Below are 18,185 nucleotides of genomic sequence, written 5' to 3' on the forward strand. Positions count from 1 at the left end.
GAATTCCTCAGCAACACTCGGTGTTTTATAAATTTGGAAGATTCTTACCCTGTATTGATGGAAATTATTTCTATCAGTGGATTCTTCCTAATCTTTGGCAAATCCAGTCGTGCTCCCCCCAGACGTTTTCCATTATCCTTTTTCTGACCCAGCAGTCTCACAGAATGACCTTCAAATGAAGCACAGGAACGCAGTCAATATAAAGCAGAAAACCATTGTACTAATCCTGATTTGCTCTTCTTCCAAAGAAATGTTTATACTTCAAAAGACTGAAAATGAGAATGAGATCTAATAATGTATTTCCACCAGCTGAAGCATTTGAAGAGATACTGACAGGTAAAATCACGTTAAAATGAGCAAATTATTTAATCCAATTATCTTTCACATTTGTATTTTCTGGTTTATAGTATTAAAATTATCTAAGCAGTTTTATTTTCACATTCTCAAGCAAATATCATAGTAATATCCTGTCATATGGCAAGATTTAAATCTTTTTCCCCAAAATTTAATTCAAAACTGAATTAGTGGGTAAAACAACTAAATATTTTTTAGTTTGTTTTAGGGAGAACCAACATATTTCAGTCAAAGTTACCTGATTAAATCTAAGGGAAAGTGCTGCGAAGCATATCCTGATACCATGCTCATGGCTAAGCTGATTACCAAGATTTACACACACTTTTCCCAAACCAAGGAGACTGCAGGTTAGAAAACTACCTCACAACTCCTTTCGTGAAGCAGACAGTAAAATTCAAATAGTATCACCGACTGCCTACCACAGTACATCAGTCATACCATATCAAATCCTATGTTCAAAGAGCACAATGACAGGTTTCACTAATATTCAGAAGCAAGATTGAACAACAAAACCCAAAAATATATTATTGTAACAGATAATGTAAAATGTGCCCAGTTACAAACACAAGACTTGCACCATTTATTCCACAAAGCCTAAAATAGGCTAGAGACAGCAGGGAAAGCTAATGCTAGATGCCTGAAAAGAGGTGGAAAGTAACCACTGCTTGGAACGGAGGAAAGAGAGAAAGCATGTACCTGCTGAAGTTGGAAAAAACTCTTTGACAGTACATGAAACTACAGCTACAATCTGTCAAACACTTCAGAAACAGAAAAATTACCCTAAAAAGGGAGGGGAGTGAAAACAAAGGACGAAATCATGAAACACTAGGTGAACCACATCCAGCACAAAGTAGATAACCAATTCAGATCAAACAAACACCACGTTCAACCAGATCTCCTAACTTACACTACCAACAGCAATTTAAACTACTAATTAATCTATCAGGTGAAGTCTTTCTCCACTACTTGTTTTGAGGAGTCATTACTTAATTCCGGATAATGTGGCATTCATGCAATGAGTTTATTTCTATGATACAGTAACAACAGCCTGGAAATAAACAACTACTTCTGGCACACCACTGTTCTCAGGTATTTTAAGATACAGAAAAATTCTCAATCCAAAATGTGTTCTAATGAAGAACTGAGCAGGACTGGCCTAATATAATAGTTAATAATAAAATAAGACATCATAACATCAACAGGAATTATAAGACATTATTTTTGCAGATGCATTTGACAGATTTCATTACATCCTGCTGTGAATTCAGTAATATGGTAACTGCTATTAACATTTGCTAAATTATTCACTTCTACCGTTTTATGACAAGAGCAGCAATATCTTTGTCTCACAATACAATCAGTTATTTTCCAATCTAATTCTTCATTAAGGAGTCATAAGCACAGTACCGTATTATTTACTTGTATAACAAAAGTGATTGCATTATGGCAAGTATAAAAATTAAACTTGAAGCAGAGAACATTCCTTTCTGTGTTTCCTAACATTGTGGTTTATTTGGAATAAACCAGTATATCCATTTTTAAACTATTCAATTGCATTACCATACTAAAATTCTACTTGGATTTATGGTTGAAAACACAGTGGAATAATACATGGTAATCTTAAAACAATCAGGATTGATAACACGAAAACAAGCCACCAAAACTTAAAATTCATAGATTTTGAATTGGAGTCAAACCACCCTTTTGAAATTTTTCAAAAACAAAACATAACCAAGCCACCACAAAAAAAAAAATCTGTCCCCCCAACAAGTAATACTTAAAGAGCACAGAATCAGTGAATGTGTTACTGCTCTCTGGCTCAAAAGCATTAATCAACCATGCAATCCTTTTCATGGATCTTCTGGAAAAAGAGTATCCTTTAGACTTAGACTACAGAACTGGTCACAAACCTATCTGAAATTTGTCAAAGGACTAAAAATTAGTAAGGAGGAAGTGAAATGGAAATAATGACAGACCTGTGCAGGAAGCACAACTTTGTAATCCATTTTTCTTAGGAAAACAGGGACAAAGGAAAAAAAATAAAATTTAAAAAAAAACTAAAAAACCTCATACAAAAAACAAACCACATTATGGTAGCCTAGAAAATCACGTTCACCAGAAATAGCACTACTATCTTCCTACAGACCACTGTCTTTCAAATGCTAGGCAGGTTAGCATATACATTGGAAAATAAACATAAAAACTTAAGACACACACACTACAGAATCACAGAATGGACCTTAAGATCATTCAATTCCAACCCCTTGCCATGGGCAGAGACACCTCACACTAGACCTAGCTTCTCTTAGCTTCAGAGACCTTCTTAACACAGGAAAGAAACCCCAGCTCTGTGATCACCTCCCATGTAATGCACTGAATGCTGATATCAACCCCAACCCCAACCCCACACCTGAGCTCAGCAAACCTATGGCTTGGCAATGAAATACAGCTGCTTATTTTCACATGAAGCATGGCAACAGTTTTCTCCATATTCTGAATGGCAACAAACTCTACTTAATATGAGGCTTTGCAAAACCTTTGTGGTACTCAAAAACGGAACATCCCTGTATTTTTCACTGCAGAAACCAGAGGACAGAAAAAAGCAGTACTGGAATATGAGTTTTAGCAGAGAGCTTAATGCTTCCAAAAAGCATGCAGCATGTGCATACCCAACTACAGGGATCTGTGCTGCAGGCACAGTTTTTTACTTTTTTACTAAAAAAAAACCCCTCAGTTACAGTATTCATGACCTTAAATCCTTTTTCTCCTACTCCATACAGGGACTATTTTGTTTCATTTTAAGTAATCACTAAAGCATCTGTTTACAGCATTGTTGCTATTAATAAAACATAACTTGATAAACACTGAATCATACTTTTTCACATGCTCTAGATCTTATTTCCTGATACTTATTTCAAGAAAACTTAAAAATATTTTGTTGTCTTCAATAAGGAAAAGGCTAAGCAACATTTTCTTAGCTGTCTAACCAGCATTATTAAGCCCACACCAATATCAAGCATAAGAGAAAAAGCAATCACTTTTAAACTCATTTATGATCTCCTTTCAAAGCTTAGAATGGGGCAAAACACTGCAATCAAGTTATACTTCTAAAGCATTTTATCTGATTTAAGTTACCTTCCACTTCTCTAACAATGAATGATCTATCTCAGATATCAAACAAAAAACACTCCTTATTTTGGCGGCTCACAGGAAGATGCAAGCTTTGAAACACAGCTCAATGACAAACAGATCTATTTGGGTTATATTTGAGAGCCTAAACATTCTAGTCCTATAAACCTCTTCTGCCATAAAGGTAACTTTTCTGCTTACACATAGGCTACCAGCAGGTAAAATTCTATTAGAAAACCATGCTTCAGAGCAGTTTTTCCCTAATTAGTAGACAATTAAAGCAGATTATGACACAACAGTAGTACTAACCAAATCCAATGAGGAAGCTTATAGAGCAGAATCACTCACAGCAACTCTAAATGAAAACAAGCTAGAGAAACAATTTTAAATGAATCAGAGCTAAGTTTTCAGAACCGACTAGTTAAACTTAAAACTCATCTTTACATGCAAGACCGTAGACACAATTCACATTACTTGGCATTGTTCACAATGAGGATGAGGTTGGAATGAATTAATCAGGATATTAAATCCTATTGTTAGTCTAAAAGAGAGCTTTTGAATGTGTCATTTTGATAAACCAGTGTGCAGAATATCTTCAAGGCATTTATTTTCACTTGTTGAAAAAGATAATAAAAAGTAACACAGGATTAATGGCATGCACATGAACCTTTAATCACAGATGTATATGCTTCTAGACTGCGATAGAGAATGCCTGATCCTGAAATACAAATACATGAAGGGAAAAGGTAATGGAATTTCTTTACCGTAAGACTATAACAACATTAAATGTGCTGTGAGCCTCAGGCTATCATCACACACCTGTGACCTAGACCCACAGAAGCTTGTTAACAATACTAGAGGAAACAGATTCATGTTGGACTGGTATTTTGCTCGTTTGATACGAGGATAAATGAGGGGGAAGTGGCGTGGCTTAGTCATCCTTAGTTAACTTCAAGAACTGCCTGTCTATCTGGAAATATCTATCAGGTATTAACAGACCTACTGTATTTCATAAAAGTCAGCTTCACTCAGCCTATAGGCTGGCGCCCCTCAGCAGCTGATGGGAAATATTATCTGCTTGAAAAAGAAGACTTCCACTGAGGGTCCCTCCCCATCCCTGCACATCCCACTGGAACTACAGCGTGCCACCGAAACACAAATCCCAGCCAGACACAGAGCAGTGTTTCTTAGCTGTTAGCCTCAGAGTTCAGTGCAGCTATCTCAAGCATCTCAAAAACATGAGTGTAAAGAAATCCTCAAAGATGCAAGAAACCCCAGCTTTGGCAGCAACAATTTCTATTGTTTTCAGCTTTTCTGTTACCCATTCTTTCCCTTTCCCAGTTACCTCATTATGCTTAGAGGTTATTCACCATTTCCTGAAAGACACTTTTTTTTCCTCACGAGAAGGAACTTGCACTGTTCTGTACTTCCCAGCCATCTCTCACCAACCTGTCTGATATTCTCCAGCATCTTCAGGGTAAAGGATTAAGCACTATTTCATGTACCCTGCACACATTTCCTTCCACCATGATTTCCTTCTTCATGAATACAAAGTTTCCTTTCCTTAAGGCTAACACTGGAAAAAAATGGCACATGGGAGCAGTATAACTAAGGAAAGTAAAGCCATATGAAGGGAAAACAATGTAATAAATTTCTCCAAAGAAAAACAAAAGGAGTAAGTGTAAAAAAGAACCAAAAGCAGCGATGAAGACTGAAAGGAGCATCAAGTAAGTATAGAAAGTGAAAATAGGAAACTTAAAGTAACAAAAATGTCAAGAATATAAAGAGAAAATAACAGCTGAAGATGATCAAATAAAAAAATATGTGTAAAGGCAGGAAAGGCAAACAGAAGAGGCTCTTACAAAACTCCAGTACTAGATTTATTTCCAGAGTTGTGTTCTTCTAAGCCCTCTAACTACTGGGTAAAACCAACCTTCTAAACAAGTTATTTGGGATCTTCTGGCCAGACTAACAGAAAAAAATATCATCTGAAATACCAGGATGCAACACAAATTGCCTAACACACTCTACAGCTAACCCAGACTGTTACTCATATTTGAGCCCAAATCTTTTTGATTTGGAGGTGCTTTAAACCCAGACGTGGTAAACTCACAGTAGGGAGGAAGGCTAAGAGCCTGAGCCCTCATCTACCTCTGAAGGAAGCAGCTCCTGTGCAGCAAGGGCAGACCCTAAGCTGAGCTCCCATCTTTTCTCCCTGCCCTGCAGCACAAACAAGCTATTCCACAACAGACATGACTGATTGCAAAGGAATCCCTGAGCTCTCCCGAGCAATCACATGCTGCCAGACACACACAAGTGCCGAAACAAGGACACTAACCAGCTCAGGGTTTTGCTGTGTGAATGTTCCCACCCAAACCAACCTCAGCTGGCCAGCAGCAGGTTAGCTACATAGTGAAGGCATCCCTGAGCATCAACCCCAGGATTTCCCAGGGCAATTAAATGCACAGAGCAGAGAAAAGCCAAACCTAACCGGTAATGTATGTCCTGCTTCTGGCCAAGCGACTAATGTAAATTATTCCTCCTCTACATCAAAGTTGGGGACATTGTGTAACAGTCAAATTCTTTCAACTGATGTAAATCAGGAAGCATCCCATGGAAGACAGGGAACAGTTCAGACCAATGTCAGACTTACTGATCTTCCTCCGTGTGTCACAGCACCACAGATAAAAGCATGCTGTAGGCCTGGCAACCAGTCCCAGCAAGTTCCTGATAGCAGGTGGCGTGTTTGACACAGTCTCTGCAATTCAGAACTCTGTGATAAAATTATTGCCTTCCACCCTACACTAACTCAAAAAAAAAAAACTTTAGGGAAACTACTGAGCATACAGCACATATGTTATGAGCTTGAAATGTATACATCTACTAAGCCTTGCACTTGGAATTAGCATCCAACAACAGCTCTGTTTTGGATGACTCTAGAACACGAGTGTCATGCGGGTGAAGATGGGCTTTTTAAAACTAGTTTTATGACATTTCCAAACCAAGATATTAAATACAGACAGGCAGTTCACAAACTTCAGAAAAAACACTCTGCAGGTGGCCCAGACTGCTGAAATTCATACATCACTTTCTCTCCACTAAACATATAATACCTCTTTATTCTTGGCATTTCCCCAACATATCATTCAATTGTAACAGTCTCTGTAAGCACTAAAAGAGCAAAGAGCAACAAGTAAAACAGAAAAGGAGATAACTATTAACAAGGAACTACTGTTCATATAAAATTATCTTACATTGATATAAGTATTCAAGAACATTTTTGACACATCCACAGGACCTTCCTCTCTCACAACAAAAGCACTTGGAATGCCCTATTAAAGCACTTGTTGTTTTGTTTTTTCCAGGATTCAATAACTTCACCCTACTTCAAAATCATGTGATGTTATTGTCTTTCTGAAAAAGTGACTAAACATTAAACTCCTGTGAACTCCAAGTGCTGGCTACAATTCCACAGCTCAGAAGGACAACATGAAGAACTGGGTACAGGAAGAGTTCCCCTGACCCTCTGCCTTCACCTCTCTGAAGGAATGCATTTGATGAAGGATGCTGCTCAAAGACTCAGGAGATTTTGGACAGAAACTTTCAAAGAAAAGAAATTCTGAACCAGATGAAACGGGCTGTGTTCTGAGGACAGGAAATGCCCAAGGGTGGATTGTCAGAGCCAGCTGCTGCAGTACAAGTAACTTGCCTAATGTTTAAGGGTGTGCAGGTTGAACAGAATAAATTTAGTCTTAGATTTAAACATTGAGCTGAAGTTTCTCACTTTCATCTCTACTCCTTTTCCATCTATTTGTACTCTTCCTACCGATAACTAAATTGGACTGGTTTGAACAAGGTACTCTTTACATTTACTAGCCCTGAGGATTCTCTAACAGAGCTAAAGCCAGCTGAGTCTAACCAACATGAAAAAGACAGAAGAGCAGGGATTCTTTGAGATGGCCATTCATTGAAGGTGTGGAAAAGAGAACATGCAGGTCTGGAAGAAAAGGAATTCTTCCTGTGCATGTCACATGCTCATTTAACAATGAGCAAACACAATTTTCCTACCATGATTTCAATCTGTCCTCTGCCCCCCGCCCCCTTCATCGCTTGCTTTCTTCTGCAGCACTATCTCCCATTCAGTTTCTGTGAACTATTTCAAATCATAACAATGACAGTCACAAGAGGGACAGTCAGTCCTAACAGTTTCCTAAACCAAATCAATGATATAACTACACTGAGAAAAATCATCACAAACCCCACCTAAACTCCTGGATTGCCTCACACACCTGATAGTCACTGCATGCCTAAAAGCAGTTGAATAGCCACAGAAAAAAACTGCCACCAGCTTTAGTGTAAGAACAGGAACCAATTAATGGCAATTGGAATCTGTTGCCCCAGTATATAGATTTTTATAGTAAGTCAAATAATTATTGATGCTTTACAAAAGCAATTAAAATCTGTCTTTGCAGAAGTAGTTTTTTCTGTAATTACTGTATATTCCTCATTGTGTTCTAGTGTCCTCTTTAAATTACAGTCTTCAAAGCTAAACTCCCAGAATTGATACTGTCACAGATAATGGTACTCCTATTTTGAACTCATTCCTTCAGTAGTCACACTTTACCTAAGCCGTCAGAAACAGGCAATCCCACTGCTCCCATTGAAGTGTTTTGGCTGAATGACATCCCCTTCCTTTAAAATCTGTAAGGTGGGATACCTTCAAGTCAGGTTCTTCATATGCCAATGCTTGTTGTCAAAGCAGTTCTCAAATAAACATAAGGAAAAACGAACACTACCAGTTTCAGTAATGACACTCTTTCCACACATAATGCCATTTTCTTAGACCACAACAAAAGCCTATAATAATTTTTGTTTCACAAACAGCTCCAAAATTTTGAATCCAGTGACACAAGAAAGGGGCAGGAGGTGACTTTTCTACATTTACTATACCAGCAATCATTACATACAAATGGGTGATGCTCAATCTTTTAACCAGACATTTCACTGACTTACTGAAAAGCTGTAGTTCTGTATACTGCCTATTGAAAGCCTGATTACAACCCCCCACAAACTTTTTTTAGTCTGTCAAATACAGACAACTCCTTGCATAACTTTTGCCCAGTAGTACCTTGACTTTTCAATAATCTCAGTTTAAAAGGCAGTTCTACTACCTAGAAATATTGCTAAAGATGTAATACTGTTCATGGGGTGTCTATGACAAGGTGCAGGCAGCGGGGACTGCAGGGCAGCCTCTTGTAAGGAGAAGCTGGGGCTGACCTCTGCTGGACATGGCCACTCCAAAAGACTGACCACAGGGCATGGCTGAGTCCCTCAGTCACTGGTGGCGTGAGAAAGCACACATCGCTGCCTGGCAGGGAGGAAAAGAGTGCAAGAAACTGCCCTGCAAACACCAAGGTGAAAGAATGAGGGGGGGGAGGAGGTGCTCCAGGCACCCCTGAAGAAGACCACAGTGAAGCAGGTCTGTAAGGACCGCACAAGAGTGGGCAGATACACCAAGGAAGCTGCAGCCCACAGAGAGCCTATGCAGAGCAGGGTTCCTGGCAGTAGCCCATGGGGGACCCATGCTGGAGCAGCCTGTTCCTGAAGGACTGCACCTCATGGAAGGGACTCATGCGGGAGCAATTCTTGGAGGACTGCAACCCATGGGAAGGGCCAGGCTGGAACAAGGAAACAGGGTGAGGAGGCAGGAGCAGCAGAGAGGAGCTGTTTGTTATAGGATGACCACAACCCACATTCCCCGCCCTGCACCATTCAGGGGGAGGAGGTGGAGGAGTCAGAGATGAAAAAGTGAAACTAAACCTGGGAAGAAGGGGGTAGGGCAAGGTAGTTTTAGTTGTCTCTTTGTTTCTTACCATCCTACTCTATTTTAAATTGGCAATAAATTACATTATTTTTTCCCAAATTAAGCCTGTTTTCCCCGTGACGGTAATTAGTAAGTGATCTCCCTGTCCTTGTTGTGAACCATGAGCTATTCCATCTTATTTTCTCCTCTGTCCGGTCGAGGAGGGGAAGCAAAGGAGCAGCTGAGTGGGGGTCTGGCAGCCAGCCAAGGTCAACCCACCACACAGTGAAATAAATAAAACAGCCCATCCAAAACTATCCCCCCTTTCTACATCCTTCCAAAGGATGCAGAAACAGGGACTCTATGAGGCCACTACTCTCCCTTTGACCCTCCTCAACCTGCACTTCAGCACAGTCGGTTTCCTGACTCGGTGCCAAATGATACTCTTCCTCAAAAAGAAACTCCTGCCTCTTCCAATTTTTATTCTTCATTTGGCTTGTCACCAGCTTCTTAAGCCAAAGCTACTCTTCCCACAATCACAGAAATGGAAAAGAGTAATTTAACTACTGTTATCAGCAAATTATAGTGAAATCAAACAGCAGATACAAGTACCATTTCACATGCAGGCATTCCTATACACACCCTCTAAGGTAGGAAATCCAGCATAAATTCTATGCTTTAGCCTACATGGCTAAAGGGGGGTTTTATCTGCTCATTTTCATACAGACTGACACTGCAATTATCAGCAATCCATAATTACTAACCACATGAGGACAATTTAACAGTTTAGTAAATACTGGTTAATGTTTAAACTTGGAATGGATGGGCAGCTTCACCAGACAGGTCAACGTGACTGAAATCAAGAAAGGTTATGTGAAGTATAAAAGGCTCAACCCTGAAGTAATTTCCTTTGGTTGTTTTTTATAATCAAGTCTAATGACCCATTGTAAAACTATGGTTTGTGAAACATAAGCATTAGGAAAAAAAATGAAAGCATTTGACACAATATGGACTAAATTCAACTCTTGCCCCTCATCTCCCTAAGGCCTAAGCTAAAAGCAGACTCTATACAAACACTCTTGTTCCATACCTCCCACTCCAGAAAACTTTAATAACATAGGATTTGAGAGCTAGCATGTGTAGAAAGGGGGGAAAGGCCCAACTCCCTAAAAACCTAAACTGAAAACCAAGAAGAGAAGAATTTTCACAGTAAGCAGTTAACATTCCTCTTTCAAATTGTGGAATAAATGGATTATCTTGCCTACTATAAACTGTTTAGACGCAAGCTTGTACACACACACTGGATTTTAAGACAGCTTTTAAAGTGGTTCATAAAATACTGACTTGAGCAATCACCATAAAGACATTCTGTGGTTCCCATCAAAGACAAATCTTCACCTTATTGGGACATGCTCTATAGTGATCAGCTCAAACAGCCTTTAAATTCTGCACAGAAATATTACTTAATGATGGAACATTCATCAGTTATAACTGTGTTGTCTCCTAGCTCACAGACATTACAACTCCTTACCAATACTTACCTAACATACTATGTCATTATAACATGTTACTAGGAAACAAAGCAGATGAGCGGAAATGGGTGCCCTAATGGTGCAAAAATTGCTGTAATCCACTCTTACAATTTAGGTATTGTGCAGATGAAGCAAGATTTACTGAACTTCTAAATCAGAGTCTTGCATGATGAGATGTGTATCAGGAAGCCCGACACACTCTGGCTATGCAACAGCAACTGTGACTTTGAGAAGCTTAATTCTAGGCTGAGATTGAATTAATTTGTCTAGCTCCTAGAAGGCAGTATAGAGGTTTCAGATCATAAATTACAGTATCATAGTAAAGTACCTGAAGATGCCTCTAGTTAAAAAACATTCGGGGACACAGTATAAATATTAATCGGACATGACCTGCATGCAAATAGTACACAGTTATTAAAGATCGCTCCAGGAAATGACAGTTTATCTGATAATTTACCTCATAATTAGGAAATGCCAAAAATTCTGTCTCTTCTGGCTGTTAGTGCAATAATAAATATTAACACCTTTTACATTTTCTGATAAAAAAGAATAAGAAGATAAGTCACACAGTAAGTGTTTAGGAGAATTACCTTAGTGAAGAGTTGGGAACTATCAATTACAATGTTTTCAGACAGGTGAGGTAAAGAACACCATAAAGATCTACTCTTGAAACCATCTCTTGAAGCAGCAGAATGACACTGCTCTGAAGACAGTTTCCTGACAATGCCTTTAAGACATTGAGAAATAAAGGTAAAATCAACCCCTTTATATTTCATAGAAAGTGTTCTAAATAATTCCAAAGAAGTACAGTAAGCTTTCAACAAATCCAACAGGGGAGCCGTTTTCTTGACACAGTGAAAGAGTGCTTCACATTCTTCACCACTAGTGAAAAATGATTCCCAAACAAATAAATTAATGCATTATCTTTAATCAAATTTAAATGAAAGTAACACAAGTAAGTAAACCCTCCTTTTTTTATGGCTGGCTTTTGCAAAAGTAACCGTTACCATATGTATGAGACCCCTGGTCAATTTGTCAATTGTTTCTCCAATTTAAACTCTATTTTCACAGAAGGGTTATAATGGAAGGGGTGTCTGGAAGACATCTGTTCCAACTCTCTCACTTGAGCAGAGCCGCTTAGAGCCCAGGACCACATCCAGACAATTTTTGAATACATCCAAGGATGGAGATTATACCACCTACTTGGCACCCTCAGGGTCAAAAAGTGTCTCCTGATGCTCAGCAGGAACCTCCCGTGTTTCAGTTTGCGCCCACTGCCTCCAGTCCTGCTATTCTGCACCACTTGGAAAAGCCTAGCTGCATGCTCTTAATCCCCTCCCTTCAGGAAGGTACATTGATGAGATCCCCCTGAACCTTCTCCTCTCCAAGCTGAACACCCCTAGCTCTTCTTAGGCTCTTATGAAGCATCCCCATTTCCAACACATTGTTATAAACACTGTGATGATTCTGGGAAAACAGTTTGGCTTATTTAATAACAAATATGAATACACTGAATCATTTTCTTCTTCATTTGTATGGTACAGTACTCAAAAGAAAAGATAGATGTCATAAGGTGAGGATAAACTGGGAGAAGTTTTGATTGAGAGAACATAAAAGTACAGGTCTCATTTTTGAAAGTATTCAAAGTAACGTGAAATCTTAAGGCCTTCAAACCACAGACTCTAGAAGCCTTCCACCACACTACACAATTTCTTGATTGATAGAAACGTTTTTCTTTTAAAATTTTGCTCTGTTTCTACACATTCATGCGGTACTTCCAAAACTCATACTTCAGCATTAAGGTTACAGGCAATGTCTTGTGGACTAGACACTTGTTTATATTGAAAGTACAGCCAATTAAACTAAACCTTGTAATTTAAAGCTTCATGGAACAGTAATTTTTATGGCCTGATAAGTAATGGAGACAAACTTAGGTAACCCAGAAAGACTGAGACAAATATATTTATTTAAAAGCAAATATTTACTAGTCAGGCTGCAGAAACAATACTGTCTTTTCCCCCCTTCACTACAAAGTACTGAGTGTACACACACACGCACACAGCCAGAGAGAACAAGGAGCACAGTTACAAAAGAACATTAAACCAGCAGATAATTTATCTGTCCTGCTAAGGAAGTCTCAGGGAAGTGAGCCAAAATGTGAAAAGAAGAAAACACAGGAGGACCAAACATAAGAGATACAGCACTGCATCAAGATTGCACAGAAACTTTAAACAATACACGACATTCACCTACACCAATGGAACTTAAATGATTTTTTGAAGTCTCCCTTAGATCATTTACCATGAATCCAACAGGCCACAAAGCTCCTGTCAGAAAAGATCTTTGAAATTAACCACTTACACAAAGCATACACAGCAAAGTATACCACTGTCAAAACATTTAGATACAGAAAAAAGCAAGAATTAGGTTGATAACGAAAGTAACAGCAGCACTTCTGATAGCTAATGTTTACATCTTTCAGACTAACTACAATTATTTCAAGTGTGATGCTTACCTTTAATAGTTTCCTCCACAACTTCTACTACACGATCTATCTGCTGAACCTAAAAAAAGTCAGAAGGTCAATATCTATGTAGTCAACAACTGGACATAATCTATATAAGCTCTTCTTATGTGTGCTCTCCTGAACCAAGGGGAAATAAAGAGTCTGGGGCTATGTTTTTAGCCAGGTTTTTTCTGTTCATCTTGGTTCATCTTCCAAAAGTTAACTGTAAAACTCACCATCTAACTTAAACCAAATTTTGTCCTCAAAAATAGCAACTGTAAGTTCAGCAAAAAATCACCAAATGGATTAAAAAAAATTCACAGCTTAACTGCTGTTCATAGTCCATGAAGGGTAGTGCTCACCCAGGCAGTCACCACCTGGGTGGCTCAAATAGCCCCCAGTCTTAACACCAAATTAGTAGGTGGTAGAGAATACAAGCAGCTGAGGATATTGTGAGGGCAGACTACAGGGGAGAAAATTAAGTACTGTAGGGGAAAGACACTGGAATATGGGAAGAAATTAAAAATACTGTGGTCAAGTTTAAGGGAACAAGACATTGTCCTGGATTGACAGCAGGCATTCCATTTGGAAATGGAAGGAAAAGCCCCAGTGCTTTTCACAGGACAGAATAATATTTAATGAGTGTGACATAGCATCTCCAGCAAAGACAACAGACTGATGTTTTGTTACATTTGCCAAAATTCACCCATAATGTAATAAAATGTTCAACTATTTCTTATTTGATATATTATTATTTATTTAAAGTTAATAGCCAATATACTATAGAGATGTCGGTATATGAAGTAGAAAGAATTAGCATTAATACTGCAAAATTAAACACATCAAATTCTTGAACCTGAGATTCTACCTACAACTTTTCTCTAAACCACCTATTATATGTAATGTCTACTAATATATCCCCACAGATGTTGACATACAATGCAGGAAAAGATACTTTGCCCATTTAATTAGTTTATAATTTTCCCACAACATTCCTTCTTAAACACTGCTTCTTTAAGCTTTACATTATATGAACTAGATTTAGTATGACTTCTACAGTCATTTCCTTAGAATTTCTTTTCCGATTTGTTTCAAAAACAAGCTGAAAAGCACAAGTTGCAGAGGCTTCAAGAGTTGAACCTGGTCTGCCACAAGGAGCTTGGAACTTGGACCCCTTGCATCAAAACCATTAAATCTCTCTGCCCTTAAACCGCCGAGTTTGTCATTTCCTGTAAACGCATGTTTGCAGTCATCTCTATTTCACATTCATTTTCCAATCGGTTTAATAGCAGCTAAAAAAAAAAAAAAAAACAAAAACAAACAAAAAAGCTCATCTGTAGCTGGTGTCTGATCTGGAGTTCCCAACAAAAGTCAGTGGGAGTCTGTTCCTTTCCTTGTCTGGGTGTTGGATCAAGTCCATGCAGAACTATTTTTTTTCTTAAACCTTTTGAAATGCAGCCTTTTCAAAACACAAATCTCTCCCTCTTCATATTTCTGAAGACAGCATATTAGTTACGAGTTCTAGAACATAAATTATTTAAAGTATCACTAATATGGGCATTTTTATACTCTTATTAAAAGATATATATATTTAAATCCTTTGCTGAAATACAAGCATTCATATTATAAACATATGTCAATATTTAGCAATCTACTTTTAAAGAAAGCCCACTTAAGCAGTTGTGTGGAACATGTGCATATTCACATTCTTGTGTGCGTACCCCTTTTGGATAAAAGTTAAAAAACTATGACCTAAGATAGTTACATAGAGACTTTCTACTTATTTTTTTTAAAAACAGATTTAAAGATGCAACTTGAAACCAGAAGTGCACACATTTACAACTACAGACAGAGAACACAGTCTGTGGCAAATACATTGCCTAAAATATTACTGTTACACACCTCAACACTAAATTTTAGTTCATAATAATTTTAAACCTAGAGAAACCTGGCTGGTTCATAACCTGAGCCACCTGATTATTTACTGTACTGTACATAAGAGGAATTTGCATAGCTCCTGCATTTAACCACCTGTTAAATAAAGATGCAGAAAGAGCGACCAGCATATTGTATTGTTATTTAATTAGATAGATTATTCTGAATATATCTGTCAAGAATTCAGTTCAAGTAATTAAAATTATAGGTGGAGAGATGAGATCTGTGACTAGAAATGGATGCTTACTCTGCCTTACATGTTATGTCCCACATTAAGTATTTTTCATTTGAGATTATTGGAAATTGTTTGGCTAAAGCCACAAGCGCTCAAGAAGAAAAGATGGAATACTTCCCATCTGCATTTATGAAGATAAAAGTATTTTAGTAAAACTGAGGTGAATCTGGCGTAAGATGAGGGAAGGGCTCAGAGGATTATTCTTTGAAAAAAAATGGAGGAAAAAAGAAAAAGGGGGAAAATCACAAAGTCACGGTAATTAAATTTTATGGAGTATACAAAGGCTTGCAGGATTCTTTTCCCCACATCTCACTAACTTTATGGATAATTCTGTTCTGGAGTGGTATCAAAGGCATCTGTAAACTTCTTAAACAGAGACCCAATAACGTCTCCATCAGGAAGCCTATGAAGCACAGAGACATAAAAGTTCTTAGTGGCATATGAAGAGAAAATACCATTCCTCAACGTTTCTTTGTAACGAGTCTCTACAAATCAAACCTTCCAGACTGACAGCAGATACATTAGTGCTGGATGTAGTTAGTGCACCACACTTGGCGCCATAGATCTTGTGAGAACTTGTTTGTTGTATAAGCATATACATGGACATTTGTCCATTACAAATGGTTCTCCATTAGGACTTGAGTAGAACAAAAGCTAATGGCAGAGTGGAGCAAGCAGCTGAGCAGGACTACACTAATACAGAAATCTGGACTGAGACTATAGGACAAGAGCACTGGCAAAACCCATCAGACGAAGGAGTAGTCAATGCAAGAAACAGACTGGTCAAAAAAGCAAGAAAAAAGAGAGTTGTAACAAAGCATGAAGCCTGAGTTGAAACAAAGATGAGGAAAAATCTTTGAGCCTTCCTGGTGAGATCAGAGCTAGGGGTAAGTACAGCTCAGCAATCATATGTATCCAGCTCTTATATACACATAGCAGATACAGGGGGATCCATGCTAGGGCTGAAGCTGCAGGTCACTCCTGAACACACAATTGCAAGCCAGCCACATTTCAAATCATGGACATGCCAGCACTGCACCGAGACAGAAGCCTTGAGCTCTCCAACTAAGCACCAGTAATTAGAGAAGGAATACAGAAACACTCACATGGCTCATTTGTCATCAGATAAAGTCCCTCCGTTCCCTTTGTGCTGTCACAATCCCATTCAACAGATGACTGTGAGATGTAAACAGCCCTAAGACATGCTTGTAATGTGCTATGTCTGCAGTCTCACACCAGGTGGTCTGCGAGTGCAGACAGACATGAATGTTGAAGATGGTCACACAAATTCTTCCAAGCTCTCAGACATGATCCAAGTTGTCTCAGAACCAGTATTAACATCCTGGAACTGTTTAGCAGATCAACTCTAGGAAAAACAGCCTCTAAGAGAGCTCCTATAAACTAAATGCTCTTAACGGGCACTTAAGTGTGAGGTTGCACATTCACCCCCAGTTTTTGTACTCTATAGAAGTTGGCAAGCCTCAGATCAAAGAAAGCTATGTAGAAAACTGCAGCCATGAACCTATCATGAAAGTAAGAGAAACTTTCTGATATTCTCTTCAGATCACAAGATTACAGAGTAATTCCTGCATCTGACAAGCCATTTCCGTAAGTGGTCATAAGGGATCCTTCAGCTGACAACTGTTGTTTCTCCTGAGGATCTGGGATTAACCTGGTAGAATCATCAGCAAATAAAAATGAATCAGAGATAAAAGTATGAGATCTCTGATGCTTGCACCAGTGGCTGTACAAGAAGGTTGTGGTTTCACCCTCTGATGAGTGTCAGCTCCCAGAAACTGACAGTTACGACCACTGGTTAAAAGTGGCAGCCAGGTTTCCAGCCACAATCAGCCTTCTCTGGGACCCTCCCCAGGGTGAATGCAGTTGCTCCCCACAGCCTGCTTTCCTTTCAGCATCAAAGGAAATGTCTTTTCCACTACAGAAGGTCTGAAGGTTAAAGGTTCTCTGATATCAACATGATAGTGACAACTCTCTCCAGATATTCTTCCCAGAGCCTTCCCCAAAGGCCCTTTCCTTTCCCTTCCCTGAGTTTCCCAGAGGTAGCACAAGCAATTTGTAAGCACATCAAGTATAAGAAAATGACTACCAAAAAGATCTTGAAGACAGTAAAGGCGGGATAAACACAAGAAATACCGAAGACTAGGAATGTTTATTGAAAAAACTCTGCAAACCAAAATAAAACCCAACAACTCAGCCAATGGTTCAGAGAAACTGAGGAAACGGTACCCACAATATAGGAATATAGGAAAGGGCAGCGGTTTGCTTGCACAGCATGAGGTTACTGCTGGAGGAAACTATCAGCACTCAGCTGCTTATGAACACCCTGGGAGTAAACATAGATAAAACTACTTGAAATAGAGAAATTTCTTTTTTTTCTCATCTAGGAAAACCCTAGGTAATTCCAACCTGCTATTCCTAATCCTGAAGTTTTTAACTCCCATTCACCAACTCTCACCTTCATCTCACCTTGTTTAGGCAGCTCTGTCAGATGCTGGGTATTAAAAGCCTACTCAGCCTATCCCCTCTCTAAAGCCAGTAAAGGAGAAATACACAGCTTCAAAAGTCACTTCAGATCTTCTAAAAATCTAAATTATTTTAGAGATAATTATCTCCACTGACCATAAAGGGAGCTGAGCAAAACACACTCTCAAATTACAGCACTTAGGCAGC

At 38.7% G+C, this 18,185-nt stretch overlaps 1 protein-coding gene across 2 annotated transcripts in view; it reads right to left on the minus strand.

Annotated features, from left to right (window-relative positions):
• CDKAL1 (CDK5 regulatory subunit associated protein 1 like 1) overlaps positions 1-18,185 on the minus strand; it is a 390,007-nt gene that overhangs the window by 252,868 nt on the left and 118,954 nt on the right. For both annotated transcript variants that reach the window (XM_057424394.1, XM_057424393.1), the window contains exons 7-8: positions 13,334-13,382; positions 49-169 (exon numbers count right to left, since the gene is read on the minus strand). In XM_057424394.1, the coding sequence (XP_057280377.1) occupies positions 49-169; positions 13,334-13,382 (170 nt within the window). The remainder of the gene's footprint in view (positions 1-48; positions 170-13,333; positions 13,383-18,185) is intronic.

The sequence above is a fragment of the Pezoporus wallicus genome, unplaced genomic scaffold (assembly GCF_028554395.1).
Source record: "Pezoporus wallicus isolate ANWC-B61680 ecotype Strahan unplaced genomic scaffold, APGP_CSIRO_Pwel_v1 contig_5485, whole genome shotgun sequence".
Taxonomy (NCBI): Eukaryota; Metazoa; Chordata; class Aves; order Psittaciformes; family Psittacidae; genus Pezoporus; species Pezoporus wallicus.